Source organism: Solanum tuberosum, unplaced genomic scaffold (genome assembly GCF_000226075.1).
Source record: "Solanum tuberosum cultivar DM 1-3 516 R44 unplaced genomic scaffold, SolTub_3.0 scf00376, whole genome shotgun sequence".
NCBI lineage: Eukaryota > Viridiplantae > Streptophyta > Magnoliopsida > Solanales > Solanaceae > Solanum > Solanum tuberosum.
The window spans coordinates 345,851-360,641 of NW_006239305.1; the positions used below are offsets into that span (position 1 = coordinate 345,851).

The window sequence follows — 14,791 nt, forward strand, 5'->3', positions numbered from 1 at the left end:
ATATATATATATATATATATATATATATATATTAACCTTGAAATGGAGGGAGTAGTATACTCTATAATAAATATATTAACCTCCATCTCAATTTATTAATTACTTTACCGGTCAATTTATTTAAATTAAATTTTTTACGACATTTTAATACATTAAACATAGATAATAACACAAGATTCAAAAAGTATTAGTATTACTTTCTTAAACGTCAAAGTCAATAGGGGAATTTCTTTCTTTTATAGCCACAAAGAATTGACTAAAATCATCTTCCCTTTTTTTGTTTGGGGTGGGTTGGTAAACGCATAATACTTTTATTTTACTCGCTTCAAGTTGCCAACTTGATCATAGAGGTCGTCTATTTCCTCTCATATCTTATTTTCCAAGGCAATCTCAGAATTTCACATTCCACGCAAAGGAAAAGAAAGAATAGTAAAGCAAAAACAAAAGAGTAGAAACAGTTCAATTTGGCAATGTAAGTATAATATAGCTTTACTACACACACACTTGAGCGATAAAGGAAGAACCATCACTTGTTATGCTTGAGAACTTTTGAATCACACACGAGTGTTGTGGCTTTTAAGACATTACAGCCAAGAGATTATTGCTAATCATCGAATCACGTTTGCTGTTTTCAATCCAGAAAGTCTAGTTACTATGTTGTTATTAGAAGATGAATAGCTAATGCAAGGTTCAGGAGACAGTGCCAGGACAGTACAAAAATTCATATAACATTAAAAAAAAATCCCAAGATCCACCCTCGGTTTCAATCTTCAGGAGTATCAGAGCGGAGGGCTGTAAAAAAGAACAGCAGAAGTATTTGTTAGAAGACCGAAGATGCAGCTTTTGTTTGCCATGAAAATAAGATAAAAAGTATGCAATGAACACATAAGCGGACCAGCCAACCCACCTTTTGACCCTTGCAAAAATGGAAAAAGAACACACTGTAATCATGCTGAAACAAGAACCTGAAACTCTGGTATTCTTCACCAAGCAAAAAGTAAAGGGGTATAATAACAATGGGATTTACATCTTGTATGCTGGGTTCTCACTTCTCCCCATATTATAAATGAATAATTGTCTTCATCCAAAAAAGGAATGAAAATAGGATACAAGCATATGGCCTTCACTTCTTTTTTTTATTGGCCATATATCACATCCCCTTTCCCTCCATGCAAACTTTTCATCCACCATCATCCTTGCTAGTTCAATCTTGAGAGACAAATATTAGTCAATAACCCAGGACCCTAAGAGGATGGCCTAGTGGTCAAAGAACAGGAGTAACAACCTTGGGAACTAACCTTTGGATGGATCAACATGTACATAGAAACTTGCTGCAACAATGAGATAGCATAGGATAAGCATCAACCCCTTAAAATAGTTTGATGTTCCTTCCTGCATCGTGTAAAGCAACAATTATAGTTGGTATCAAGCCTTTCGTGGCTGAGTAGTCTATGGTAGAGAGTAGACTGAACAACATCATCTATTTTATTCAATTGTCTGATTTGCAGGGGGGGAGGAGATGTGCCAAAAGGATGCAAGTTAGAAGATGAACCTGCAGCATAAATGCCACGACTAGCACTGTGATAAAGAGTGTAGCAGTCTCAAACAATTGGAAGTTCAAGTCCATTGGTTTTCCCATGAACCAACCAACAACAACACAAAATGGAATCTGCATCATCAAAAGCATGAGATCTACGAATAAGCAACTTGATTTATAAGCTCTATCATGATCTTTTAATAAATACTTAAATAGCACCTAGTAGGTGCAAGGAAAAGTATTTACAGATTAATATCACAAAGTATGTCCCTTCTCTCCTTAGACAGAACTTATCAGCTCTATCAATTCCATGGCTCACTATAACAATTCTGCTTACACCAAAAATAAAATAAAATTCTTGATCATATGAATAGAGCTTTCCTTGTCTTCAAACACCTCCCATTTCTCTCCTTCCACATGGCACACCAAGCTCTATTATAAATTTTGGATAATTACAAATTAACTACACCACTAATAACCAACCAAAAAGGACAAATTACACAAACAAAAATCCAGTATGTTCATAGGACGGCCTATATGAATTTAAATAAAAAATAAGAACTAATTTTCTTTGTTATTGGCTAATTTCTATAAGCTAGTTCAGATGATTAATGCATCAAATTATAAGACCTTACCACAAACATTGATATCCGAGTAGAGGACCCAATCGCAACTCCAAGTGTAATGTCCTGCAATCAGTACTCCTTGAGTAACCTATTCTGGGCAAATGAGATGATGAATATGGTTTTTCAAGAACTCACAAGATTATCTTTCATTGCAAACGTGATTGCACTTGCATGTTCTGCAGCATTTCCTACAATTGGAAGCAAGATGCCACTAATAAAGGACACAGGCATGTTCATTGAGTCGGATGCTCCCTGAAATAATATTAGCCACACGAACAAATTAGGAAGAACATACAAAAAATCGAAGTCAAAAGAACTTAAGCAAAGTTTATATAGCTTTTGATAATCAATTACCAAAAAAGGAGAAAAGATAAGGTGAAGGAAAACTATGACACGTATTAATTAATATCTCAAGGTAAAACTTCTGTAGGTTAGCACACGGATATTAGCATTCAACTTCAAGAAAATCCTAGCCTCTCCAATCGATTAAATAGGGCATGGGCCAAAAAATTTAATAAATCAAAAGGAAAGGAAAGGTTACCTCTATGGCATCAACAAGATACCCAGATAGCACAGATATCCATACTGTCAAAATAGCAAGCCACCCTATAGCTTCCCATTGTGTTATCTCGGGAGCCTCTTCTTCATCAGAATTTTCAGCATTATTCTCTCTATCCTGTTCAGATATCAGAGAATAATTAGAAACAAACTAATACATCCTGCAGTAACATAAGTTGGTATTAAAATCACATATCATGGAACAAATTTATCTGGAAAAACTGAAATCTGCTGCAAACCTATATCCTTCATAACAGGCATCTGATTACTAGATAGGATGTACAGTGTCAATAGCTATTACTGCAGATGACCTCGGAGAAATACAAGCTGAATAATAGAGGAAATAAACTATCAACCTATTCCAAGATTTTCAGCAATTTACCTCATCGATTGAGTTATATTGATTTGGTTGACTCTTGAGCTGAAAAAATAGGTAACTTGCATATGCCACCAGCATTATGCAACTGCTAAATCTTGAAAGAGCCAGCTCTGACTTCCCAAAATGCACTTCTGTGTGGGTGAAATGAAGTACAGCAGGAAATAATAAGCCCATGACTGCCATCAATAACAATCCTGAGTTCACAAGTGCAGTTGCCTGCAATATAAAGATTTTCATTAGCATTAGCATATAACATTAGAGAGAGCACATTGGTGCTGAGATAATACGAAATTAATTCCACTGAAGCATCAACATTCACAAAAGACAAATGTGCTAACTTCATTGCACATTTGGTGAGGACATGATTGATCAGAAGATAATGACCTTACTGAAAACCTGGACTTTCTGATGAACTATCCCACCACAGAAGAAGGCACATCCAAGCACCAAAAGCATATTTGATAAAATGGAACCCAGCAAGGATTGTTTAACAACCCTCATCATCCCATTATTCAATGAATATAATGACACTATTATTTCAGTCGCATTAAATGTAGCATTTAGAAGGCCCCCAACTATACATCAAAAATAAGGAAAAGTCATTCTGATAAATCAAAAGAAGTGTAGTGGGGGGAGGGGGAATTATGTCTCACACAAGATATCAACAAGACAAGTAGCTCTTTGAGTAAATGCAAATGTTAAAACACTTCCAGCAAAGGCAATGAGAACAACAGAAGAACAGGAAAACCATAGAACCATTTAAATAGGGAACAAGAAAATCCTATCTAGTGACTCAAGTCAAGGAGGATAATATCCAAAAAGTTACTTCAAGGGGTTTCAATTTCCTGATGACTCAATTTCACTGTGAGAACAAAACTTAGCTCACATTTTCACATTATTCTGACTGAACTCACATTCAACTTAAACACTAAGATTAAACAAGCAAAACTTAATTCTTCGGACAACTTACTTACATATAGACTAATTTCATGGGTACCTACTGCTTCCCACCAACACTGGTACCGGGAACTCTGTTCACCAAAGTTTGTAGAAGGAAAGAAATCATCTAGTGTTTTGTCTCTGCCAGGATTTGAACCTCAGACCTCATGGTTCTCAACCCAATTTAATGACCACAATGCCATACTCTTGGGTGCCTCAACTTAATACTCTCCATAAGTAATCCCAACGGTGAAAAGTTCCTCAATAATAGAAACAAAGATCAAGAAAATGGCAAAACTACCAAAAGATAATAGCTACCTGTAGGCCCTGTATAGAATGCAAGCTGCCTGTGTCATGACAATCAAAGAAGTCAATGAGCATGTAAAATAACATAGTAGTAGAGGAGAACTGAATAACTTGAAAGCATAAGCATACACAGTCGCATAGCCCAAACGCTCAGCTAAGGGTGTAATGCCCACCAAACTGAAGAAAAACACCAACTCCTGAAATATCAAGATGAACCCAAAGAAAAGCACAATAAATAAAGTAAGAAAAAAAAAGAGAAAGTTCAATTGAGGTAAATGGCAAAAGCTTGAGACTTTATACATGTTTTTTCGTAAGATAGTGTAGCAGTATCGCCAATGGTCCAAAAGGAAGCAAAACATTGATCTTTGCTTTGAGCATCACAATGTATATACTCCTAAAATAGCTGATCTGATGCATCTTCCTCAAGACTCTCGACAAGTAAAAACTTCTAGGCGATGCCATATGAGCTGACTCAAACTGCAAACTCTCTGTCTTATTTGTAGCATGAGATGAACTAAAGGGGATCTCCTCATCAGATTCAAGGTCTAGCTTGTCCCCTACAGATCCCATCTCAAACACTTGAAAAAAAGAGCCAACTGTATACAGCTGATAAAATCATAATTTGGGTTAAATTTCAGTAAACCCATAACTTAAATTAGTTGATAATTTTACTAACATTACCTCAATGAATCAAATGTAAGATGCTCAGACACATAAGGGGGGGCCTAATTGAGCAAAATAATATAAAAAACAAACAATATAAGAAACCCAGATCAAATATCTCACAAAATGTGGGAGGAAAAAAAACAAGAAAAAGCACATACAGAAGGAAAATTGCAGTTAATTGTATATACCAGAGAAAACAATCAGTTGGCGAATCGAATCATAGTGTATAATAGAAGGAAAATTGCAGTTGATTGTATATACCAGAGAAAACAACCAGTCGGCGAATCGAATCATAGTGTATATAATAGTAGAGACATAAATACATAGAAAAATCCGTCCGTGAAGCGTCAACAGGCCGGCGACAGGGAGGAAGAAGAAGGTTCTAATTTTTTTTTGAAAGATTTGTAGTTGTAAATTTATACTTTTCCAATTTAAGTAAAAGACTATAAGATAGGTAGCGATATTGTATTCCCGCCTTTCAATTTTTGATGAGTTAGTTTGAATTTTGCATGAAAGTTATTAAAGAAATAAAAAAAAAATTGAAATTTGTAGTCTAAAATAAATCATACTACATGTTTCTGTTATTCCTAATTTATTTTAAAAGCAAATTCTTATTAAAGGTAGAAATGTGTCATTCTTGAAAGAGTAGTATATACTCTATAATATACATTAACCTCCAGCTCAATTATTACTTTACTGTGTCAATTTATTTGAATTACTTCTCTTCTTAATCTGTTTACAAAATATCTTTTTTTTAACAACATTTTAATACATTAAACAACACAAGAGTCAAAAGTATTAGCATTATACTTTCTTAACCGTCAAGTCAATAGGGGAATTTCTTTCTTTTATAGCCACAAAAAAGTAGAATTGACTAAAATCAGTAATTTCTTCTCTCTTTTTTGTTGGGGTGGGTTGGTAAAAGCATACTTTTGTTTTAGTCGCTGCAAGTTGCCTACTTGATCATAGAGGTCTATTTCCTCTTCATCTTCTCACATTCCACGCAAAGGAAAAGAAAGAATAGTTCAACAAAAAAGCATGCAGTTAAGCAAAAACAAGAGAGTAGAAACAGTTCAATTCAGCTTTACGAACAGCACGCTGCAGCCCTTCTGTGCTTTAGAGCCACAACTAGTATTAGAATCATGCTTCATTTCGCATAAGACTAGGCAATGTAAGTATAATATAACTTTACGACACACACTTCAGCGATAAAGGAAGAACCATCACTTGTTATGCTTGAGAACAAAAGCTTAAATTTTTTTGAATTACACACGAGTGTTGGCTTTTAAGACATTACAGCCAAGAGATTATTGCTAATCATCGAATCACGCTTGCTGTTTTCAATCCAGAAAGTCTAGTTACTATGTTGTTATTAGAAGATGAATAGCTAATGCAAGGTCCAGGAGACAAGCACTGTACAGTGCCAGGGCAGTACAAAAATTCATATAACATCAAAAACAAATCCCAAGATCCACCCCTCTTCTCAATCTTCAGGAGTATCAGAGCGGAGAGCTGTAAAAAGAACATCAGAAGTATTTGTTAGAAAACCGAAGATGCAGCTTTTGCCATGAAAATAAGATAAAAAGTATGCAATGAACACATAAACGGACCAGCCAACCGGAACCCTATACTCTATATCCTCCACCCTTTGACTCTTGCAAAAATGGAAAAAGAACACACTGCAATCATGTTGAAACAAGAACCTGATACTCTGGTATTCTTCACCAAGCAAAAAGTAAAGGAGTATAATGACAATGGGATTTACAACTTGTATGCTGGGTTCTCCTCATATTATAAATGAATAATTGTCTTCATCCAAAAAAAGAATGACAATAGGATACAAGCATATGGCCTTCACTTTTTTTTTTTTATTGGCCACATATCACATCCCCTTTCCCTTCATGCAAGCTTTTCATCCACCATCATCCTCGCTAGTTCAATCTTGAGAGGCAAATATTAGTCAATAACCCAGGACCCTAAGAGGATGGCCTAGTGGTCAAAGAACAGGAGTAACAACCTTGGGAACTAAGGTCTCCTATGTGGATACACCCATCTACTTAAACCTAAACCTAAGCAGGCAAGGCGTACTTAATATCTATATGGGAAGTGTAATATGTACCATGTGAATTCACCAAAAGTACGTGCAGGCTAGACATGATACCATTGTTACCAAAATATTATCTAACAATCAATATAGTATCAGTGCTACATACAACATGTAAACACAGTTCTTTTTTTGGAAAATGGATAAACTACAATTCAACTATTCTTGACAGATTCAACTGATTTATCAGTTTTAACATGTATAAACTTCAATTAGAACCATATGAGTATTAAGCCTACATATTAACATCAACTAGTAGTGGCAGGTAGCATCATCATTTAATTTTCTGCTTACTTTATCTGCTGCTATTGTCTAAACAGAAAGTTCGAAAAACCGACCTTGTACTATGAGGGAAGGAAAACGAATGCACTAAGTCGTCAAGGAAAATTGAATCTTAGTCATGCAGTGAATGCATGTTTATTGTGGTCAAGAAAGTAAAAGACTCACAATCTAATAAAGGTCAATCATTGAACATGTTTCCTTCATGTTTGAGTTTATTGCCGAACAAATGTATTAGATAATGACCTAGCTTTGTTCCCTATTACCCCTAAACATGGACACAATGACCTTTTGGGATATGGCTATCTATGAGTAGTTGTGATGACATCTAACCCCACACTTCACACCAAAGCTTGTCAGTGAGGATATTTACAAGAGGAAACAGGAAAATTAAGGTGGACAGTTCTGTATAAAAAGGCCTGGTATTTAAGTGGAGAAGAGTGAAAGGCAGAAATATGGTGTTGCTTGTAGACAATAGCTGACGGATTAAAGTATAAATATCACCGATGGTCAAGAGCTATGATATATGACCTTGCAGATAGTTGGGAAAAATCATTGATCTATATCCGCATGAAGATAAAGGTATCCATTTGTATTCTTATTACGACAAAGGAGACTATCTGTATCCTTGTGGAAATAAAGGCAAGATGAAAGTGTGTCTCAATGACATACTATCATCACCCTTCACAGAAACTAGAAGACTCTGAACGTTCGATTCAAAAGCTAAAAGCGAATATAAGAAATTCTTGTTAGTTGATCGTTGTCTATTTTTCCTTCTCAGCATTATCATTATTCCTCCCATACTGCCTTATTCTTCAATTTTATTATTACTTCTTGTTTCTTTTGTTTCGGTTATCATTTTATCATTGTTGCTACTGTTGTTTTCTCCAATATTTTCTACATGGTTCTTCAATACACATTTCCTTGCTGTACTATCTTTTCTATGCGTTATTTGAACAAAGGTCTATCAAAAACAACCTCTCCATCCTCTCACAAGGTAGGAACGAAGATGCGTACACACCACCCTCTCTAGACCCCACTACACTGGGTATATTGTTATCGCTGCTTGTCATAGTCCAACTTCCACATAAAAGAGTAATAGTAAACATTAACACAACCTAAGAAATTATTGACCTAACTATCCGATCTGCAATTGCATTATATAACTCATTCTAACGAGGGAGTATAGATACAAAACACTGTTTACAACCTCAACAGGACGATTAAATACAAATGAATATAAATGTAAGAAGAAATCTCAAAACTCTAACCTCACACACACAGAGATCCCAATAAAATCCCTTCAGCACAAAGATCTATACTATTGGGCAGCATTAATGAAGAAAAAAAAGGGTGAAAATGCTTACTGGGTTTCTGAGGTTTGCCATCAGCCCATTTGGAGATGGAGTAATGGACCTTCTCACGGGAAAGGGCTTCAGCCTTGTAAGGTTCCTTAAGGCAATTCCTAACAAGATTAGCACAGAGATTTGAGTAGGTTATGTAAGTCATCCCTGCTGATCTCCAGAATGGTGCTGCTGCGTTCGATGCCATTTTTCTCCGCCGCTCTCGAGTCTCGATCGCTCTTCCTGCTCTGTTTGTATAATGGTCGCAATTTTGATTACCAAAACACCCTTAAGGAAAAAATGGAAGGAATAATTGCGAAAGTTATTTTTTATTTTTTTATTTTATTTACCCCTAGTTCTTATTCATTAAATTTTTATTTCGGTCCTTGTGATTGATTTCATTTTTTCTTAAAAGAATCTTGAGTTTTTTTTTTTTTTTTTTGAACATTGTGTGATGAAATAAAGATAAAATATCAAGACAACAAGAAATATAGTCAAAAATGTTGAGAGGAAAAAAATAGAATTATTTGATGTACAAATAAATTGAATTGACATCTTATTTTTAAAAGAATAGAAGATGGTGTATAAATTACTTGCAAGTTGTCTGTTTAATTATAAGTTTGACAAGCTTATCTAAAAAATTGTGTAATGAATATTCACAATATAATATAGCTATAACACTTTCTCTTGAATGTTTATTAGTAAATATTGAGTTAAAATTTTACTAGAAAAAAGTTTGATGGAATAAAATCTTAAATGAAGAAAAAATAATACATGTATCAAGTAATACACATTGTTAACTACTTCATTAAAAAATGTACTAGAAAAATATAATGGGATAGAATCTTGGTTCAAAATAGGTAGTACAAGAAATCAAATCTTGAGTTTTTTTTTTTTTTTTTTGAACATTGTGTGATGAAATAAAGATAAAATATCAAGACAACAAGAAATATAGTCAAAAATGTTGAGAGGAAAAAAATAGAATTATTTGATGTACAAATAAATTGAATTGACATCTTATTTTTAAAAGAATAGAAGATGGTGTATAAATTACTTGCAAGTTGTCTGTTTAATTATAAGTTTGACAAGCTTATCTAAAAAATTGTGTAATGAATATTCACAATATAATATAGCTATAACACTTTCTCTTGAATGTTTATTAGTAAATATTGAGTTAAAATTTTACTAGAAAAAAGTTTGATGGAATAAAATCTTAAATGAAGAAAAAATAATACATGTATCAAGTAATACACATTGTTAACTACTTCATTAAAAAATGTACTAGAAAAATATAATGGGATAGAATCTTGGTTCAAAATAGGTAGTACAATGTGATAAGATTTGTTAAATTATTAGTTGATGAATTATTTGATTAATTTGCTCCTCCAATTCTTTGATAGAGTTATATCATCTTCATTTAATATTGTTGGAATTATGACAAGTATATTCCTGATTTGCTTCATAAATTGTTGTACGATTTAAACTCTATATAAAGCTATATGGTATGATAGTAACTCTTTCATAGATAATACATCTGAGTCAAACTTTTATGTCGATTAGATGAATGCTCTGAATATCCCGAAAAGTTGATAATAATTGTTAGGATAAACAAATTTTCATTTGCAATATACAATTGATCTTATTTCAACTTCTTTCCGCATATAATCTACTATTTGTTTTGACAACTTTTCAAGAGTCCAATTCAAATCATTTACGCACCTCAAATAAACTTTGAGTATTTTAAAAATCCCATAGTAGACGTTTGTTGTGTCATTTTGATACTTTTCACAACAATTTTTAAAAATCTCACGCGCGTGGTAACAAATGTTTTCTATATGGATTAAATTCAATGAGTATATACTTAATGAATTTCTTAATACAAATACTTTGTGTAAGTAAAAATTACTAGGTTCGTCCAAAACTCGTATCCAGACTTCTAGCTCCGCCCCTGAATACTACTTGCATTTTTTAAGGATTTAACACGAGTAAGGGAACATTTTTGGAGGACATGAACAACATAGGTTGTTAGTCTAAAACTTTACCTTTTAAATTAAAAAAGAAACTTGTTATGGTCAGGTTTCAAGGTGGTTGGAACTAACATACCAAATGTACAGAGGATACCAACTTAATTTCCTGTGTTAAAAAGACCAAATACCTTAGTAAGAATAGAACACAACATGTAATTGAGCCATTAAAACATAGTATTATAGGATTTATAATGTTATATACATTACATAACACAACATATAATTATCATCAGTTTAGAATTTTGCCTAGAGAAGTATAATACTCCTAAAAAGATAATAGGTGTATGCATAAACCATGTACAATTAACAACCTAGCTAGTTGTTCAGGATTAAAGGTTGGAAAACTAATCGACTTTATGTAAGAGGAGTTATCGATGAACTAATCACCTTTCGAGTAATTGTTGACAGCTTCCTTATTCATGCTGCTGCTGGTGTGGAGGAAAGTTGATTAGTAACAAAGCTATTGTTTACCTTGTCACTCAATTCTGTGCATTTGGTGCTATTGCCATATTTTCCCACTGTTGGTTCAAATAGACAAGTGATCATATTTCCCAAGGTCTTTGCTGTGTATTTTACGCGTTGATCTGCAGTACTAGTAACCTCAAATTCTATGGAGGACGCGTATTTTTCCAGGTAACTACTGTAAGAAGGAAGGACAACGTGCAATACAAGTTGGCGTATCCTCCATCTTAGCCCCTTGTCACACAATTCCCAATTGGATTGTTTCTTGTAAATTTCATCGAAGGCCTCAGTGAATTCCTTGAGTTTCTTTTTAACTACTTGTCGATCAATGGCTCTCCCTCCTGGGAACAACACTAGGCCTTCCTCGTTTAAAAGGGCTGGGAGTTTCTCCCAGCTCTCTTTCAAATAGATTGTCTCGCAGTACTCCATGTATTCCTCGTGACCTGTAACCCATTCATTTCCCATTAGCTCACCTAGTTTCGTTCCCCTCGTGTACTTGCACAAGTACCAATGGTTGTTCATCAAGAAGAAAGAAGAAAGAGAGGCGTCCTCGTGTCTCTTTGCCCAAGTCTCTAAATTGAGCCCAAGTGCTGTTGCTATGTTTTGCATTTCATTTAGAAGAAGCCCCTTTTCGAAGCTCTCGTGGTTCCAACCTTGATGTATCTCCACAACTTGGATAAGTGTGGACCAATATTCATCCTCAAGTAGCTGATTACAATACTCTACGACAAAGTTAACCAGCCTCGGAACACTACCATCCACCGGAGGACTAGTTGGCCTCTGCAGTTCCACCTGAAGTGAAAGTTCCCAAAATATTTCACATGTCCCATTCACAACTTTCTTGATCAGATCCCTTGTCTGAGTTTGGATTTCACCACAGGCACCTCCACTGAAAATCCTGTTGAAATCGGATCGTAGTTTGTTTAGAGAACCAAACATGTTCAATAGCTTCAACAGTTTGATTGCTTCTTTCTTTCCTTTCGTAATCGTGTTGCCAAATTTGATGAAAGAATGAATCCCAGATTGGACTGCAATTCTTGCAAAGCACTCCATACATCTATCCTTAAATGCTGCTTTACGGAACACCTCAATGCAAAGCCTGTGTTCTGTGTCTAACAAATATTTCACAACAAATTCTAAGTGTTTGTCCCATTGATCAATATAATGCTCTACACTCAAAACACTATCAAACTCTGTCAATGATATCTCCTCCAGGTAATCCAAATCGAACCCTTCTAAAGCTTTCCTCACGTTTAAACCCCGAACCTCAACATAGACAGACATACATTTCTCAACCCGACCATTCACACTCAATCTTTCAACAACACCTTGCACATTTCGAATAACATCAGGCAAAGCCACAGACAATGGTGTTATGCCCCTTAACATAGACGCGAATTCAATCTCCACCTTGTCTAACGCAATCATCAACACTCCACCTTTAGCACGATTACGTTCCTCAGTACCCTGCAATCCTCTAACTATACTCAAACACTTGTTCACTTTCCTAACATACCAAGATGAATCACAACAACTACTAGTATCAAGCCAAGACACGACTAGTTTACAATTATTGGTGAGTAAACGGAGTGCTTCTTCCATCAGTTTAACAGTTGTGAGATAAGCTAACACATCATCAGAAACATCATCAGTTGAAAGAGATTTTTCAAATCCACATATAACATCAAATATCATAACAACAGAAGAAGCAGGACCAATGACTCTAGCAACATCATGAGTACTCATCTTATATAATGTACATTTACATGATAAGTCTCTAAGAGAAAATGATAAAAAATCAAGCCTTTGTTCGAAACTCTCTAATCTCCAACATCTTTCACTAATTTCAACTCCTAATTTTCTTGATTTCTCTATACTACACTTGAGAAGTTCTCTTGCAACTTTGATCTTCTCAATGTCATCCATCTTTTTTTTTTCTTGAGAAATCTTGTGTCAAAGTGAGTAATTTATATTATGTTGTTTTGTTTACCAAACTCAACAAATGATAACCAAACTTCACTGCCAAAACAAGAAAACAAAAGGTAGATCACTTTAAGGAGAATGTGCTTAAATATCAATGTACACTTGTTTTTTTTTATTGTTAATAGTTACTTGTAATTGCCTTTTGCTTGTGTTTTTGGTTTTTTATTTTAGAATAATATTGATAACACCCCTTAACTTGACGTGAATTTTTAGTTTCATTCTGAACTATTTACAACCTTAAAAACACCCATTTACTTGACTAATCGAACTTAAATGCATCCCCGATTGAAATACAATCCTAAACTCTGGTCAAGTTTAGGAATGTTTTCAACACTTCTCTCGGCTTTTTATTATGAGTCACATGCTCCTACAAGAGTTTGAGACCACTTGCTATGTCATGTGGCAAATCGGAAGTATATTGGGGGCGTATCTAAATTTAGTTAGTCAAGCAGAGGGGTATTTTTAAGACTATCAATAGTTAAAGAACGAAACTAATAATTTACCTCAACTTTAGGATGTTTTCAATACTTCAATTTTATTTTTTCCTCCCAAACCGTTCATTATTTGTAAGCCAAGAAATCTCCTTGTTTGGCTCACTTTTAAAGGGTTATTCTTGGTAATGTTTTCTTCTTTTGCCGTTTGTTCCTCCTTTTTATGAGCAAATCCTTTTTGCCATAATAAATCTGTTAAGGAAAATTTCAAAATACTCCTTCAATTTCAAAATAAATGTTACTTTAATAAGAAAAAAAAATATTTCAAAATAAGTGTCATTGTTGATTTATGACAAATTTTAAATGAAAAGACATTTTTGAGTATGATTTCAAGAAATTTCCTTTGTTGCTTATATAATTTATTTTGTTACCATCATACATTGAATGTTTTTAGTAAAAATATAAGACAATGAAATTTATTTTATAAAGAATCATTTAACCAAAAAAATATATTACAAGAAATCATACACATATATTGTACATTATGTATAATGAATTATTTTTCTTATCTATAAATTCAATAAATACGATACATAATTTAGTAAGATGGTACAAAATATTTTTTTTATGTAAATTCAATAAATATGATACATAAATTAGTAAGATACAATAATTTTGATATAAACAAAATTAATCTTCATTGAATCTCAAAACACTCCTTAAGTCAATAAATATTAATTTATCGATTAAATATTACATCTACGAAATAATAATATTTCATGATCTCACCTGTATTAATTTAGTGAGGTTTTATTGTATACCTTTATACTTTATCTTTTTTGATAGTGTTCAGTTTTCAAGTGGTATTTATTAAATAAAAATAGTTAAGTAAGCTAATTGATTTCTATATAAACGTAATTTTTATTAAGATAACACTTATTTTGAGTCGGAGGGGAATATGTTTTAGTTGGGCCAGGCGGAAGCAACGAGGAATTTAAACTGAAAATGTACAATTTTATTTGGTGATATTCGAAATTTAGTAACTTTAAGGAACGCAAAATGGCCAAATTATTAGGAAAAAAGTCTCATTTTTGCCATTTTTGACCTCTAATGGAGCTCTAACTTAGGGTAATTGTTTACTTTGTCAAAAA

General features: G+C 33.8%; 4 protein-coding genes and 1 long non-coding RNA gene across 6 annotated transcripts in view; 1 reads left to right on the forward strand and 4 right to left on the reverse strand.

Moving 5' to 3' along the window:
* LOC102589501 (vacuolar cation/proton exchanger 3-like) overlaps positions 1–5,284 on the reverse strand; it is a 16,316-nt gene extending 11,032 nt beyond the window's left edge. Inside the window, exons 1-2 of one of the 2 annotated variants that reach the window (XM_015302827.1) lie at positions 5,273–5,284; positions 5,027–5,070 (exon numbers count right to left, since the gene is read on the reverse strand). The gene's annotated coding sequence lies outside the window, so the exon portion shown is untranslated. Of the gene's footprint in view, positions 1–5,026; positions 5,071–5,199; positions 5,214–5,272 lie in introns of those variants that run through there. The other variant, XM_015302826.1, reaches the window with a different exon arrangement.
* On the forward strand, positions 551–6,469 carry LOC102590826 (uncharacterized). Its single transcript, XR_368481.2, has 2 exons — positions 551–688; positions 6,409–6,469. It is a non-coding gene; the product is annotated as an uncharacterized lncRNA (long non-coding RNA).
* On the reverse strand, positions 1,279–5,068 carry LOC102590481 (vacuolar cation/proton exchanger 3-like). Its single transcript, XM_015302830.1, has 11 exons — positions 5,027–5,068; positions 4,646–4,951; positions 4,475–4,542; positions 4,358–4,386; positions 3,485–3,675; positions 3,104–3,316; positions 2,705–2,839; positions 2,299–2,415; positions 2,173–2,226; positions 1,553–1,669; positions 1,279–1,392 (listed from the first exon to the last, which is right to left on the reverse strand). Exons 2-11 carry the CDS (start codon positions 4,913–4,915, stop codon positions 1,294–1,296), a joined length of 1,293 nt encoding a protein of 430 aa, XP_015158316.1. The 5' UTR covers positions 4,916–4,951; positions 5,027–5,068; the 3' UTR covers positions 1,279–1,293.
* Positions 6,213–9,011, reverse strand: LOC102590160 (ATP synthase subunit epsilon, mitochondrial). Its single transcript, XM_006362044.2, has 2 exons — positions 8,762–9,011; positions 6,213–6,523 (listed from the first exon to the last, which is right to left on the reverse strand). Exons 1-2 carry the CDS (start codon positions 8,943–8,945, stop codon positions 6,495–6,497), a joined length of 213 nt encoding a protein of 70 aa, XP_006362106.1. The 5' UTR covers positions 8,946–9,011; the 3' UTR covers positions 6,213–6,494.
* Positions 9,012–10,992: 1,981 nt separating this feature from the next.
* On the reverse strand, positions 10,993–13,138 carry LOC102595286 (exocyst complex component EXO70A1-like). Its single transcript, XM_006362058.2, has one exon. It carries the CDS (start codon positions 12,970–12,972, stop codon positions 11,182–11,184), a length of 1,791 nt encoding a protein of 596 aa, XP_006362120.2. The 5' UTR covers positions 12,973–13,138; the 3' UTR covers positions 10,993–11,181.
* Between the last annotated feature and the right edge of the window lie 1,653 nt (positions 13,139–14,791).

Coding starts and splice junctions, on each gene's coding strand:
- LOC102595286 (XM_006362058.2), bottom strand. CDS start 12,972: ATGAGTACTCATGATGTTGCTAGAGTCATTGGTCCTGCTTCTTCTGTT.
- LOC102590160 (XM_006362044.2), bottom strand. CDS start 8,945: ATGGCATCGAACGCAGCAGCACCATTCTGGAGATCAGCAGGGATGACT. Junction 6,524..8,761: donor TGGCAAACCTCAGAAACCCA/GTAAGCATTTTC, acceptor TTCTTTTTACAG/CTCTCCGCTCTGATACTCCT.
- LOC102590481 (XM_015302830.1), bottom strand. CDS start 4,915: ATGGGATCTGTAGGGGACAAGCTAGACCTTGAATCTGATGAGGAGATC. Junction 4,387..4,474: donor CGTTTGGGCTATGCGACTGT/GTATGCTTATGC, acceptor GTCATGACACAG/GCAGCTTGCATTCTATACAG. Junction 2,416..2,704: donor ATCTTGTTGATGCCATAGAG/GTAACCTTTCCT, acceptor ATATTATTTCAG/GGAGCATCCGACTCAATGAA.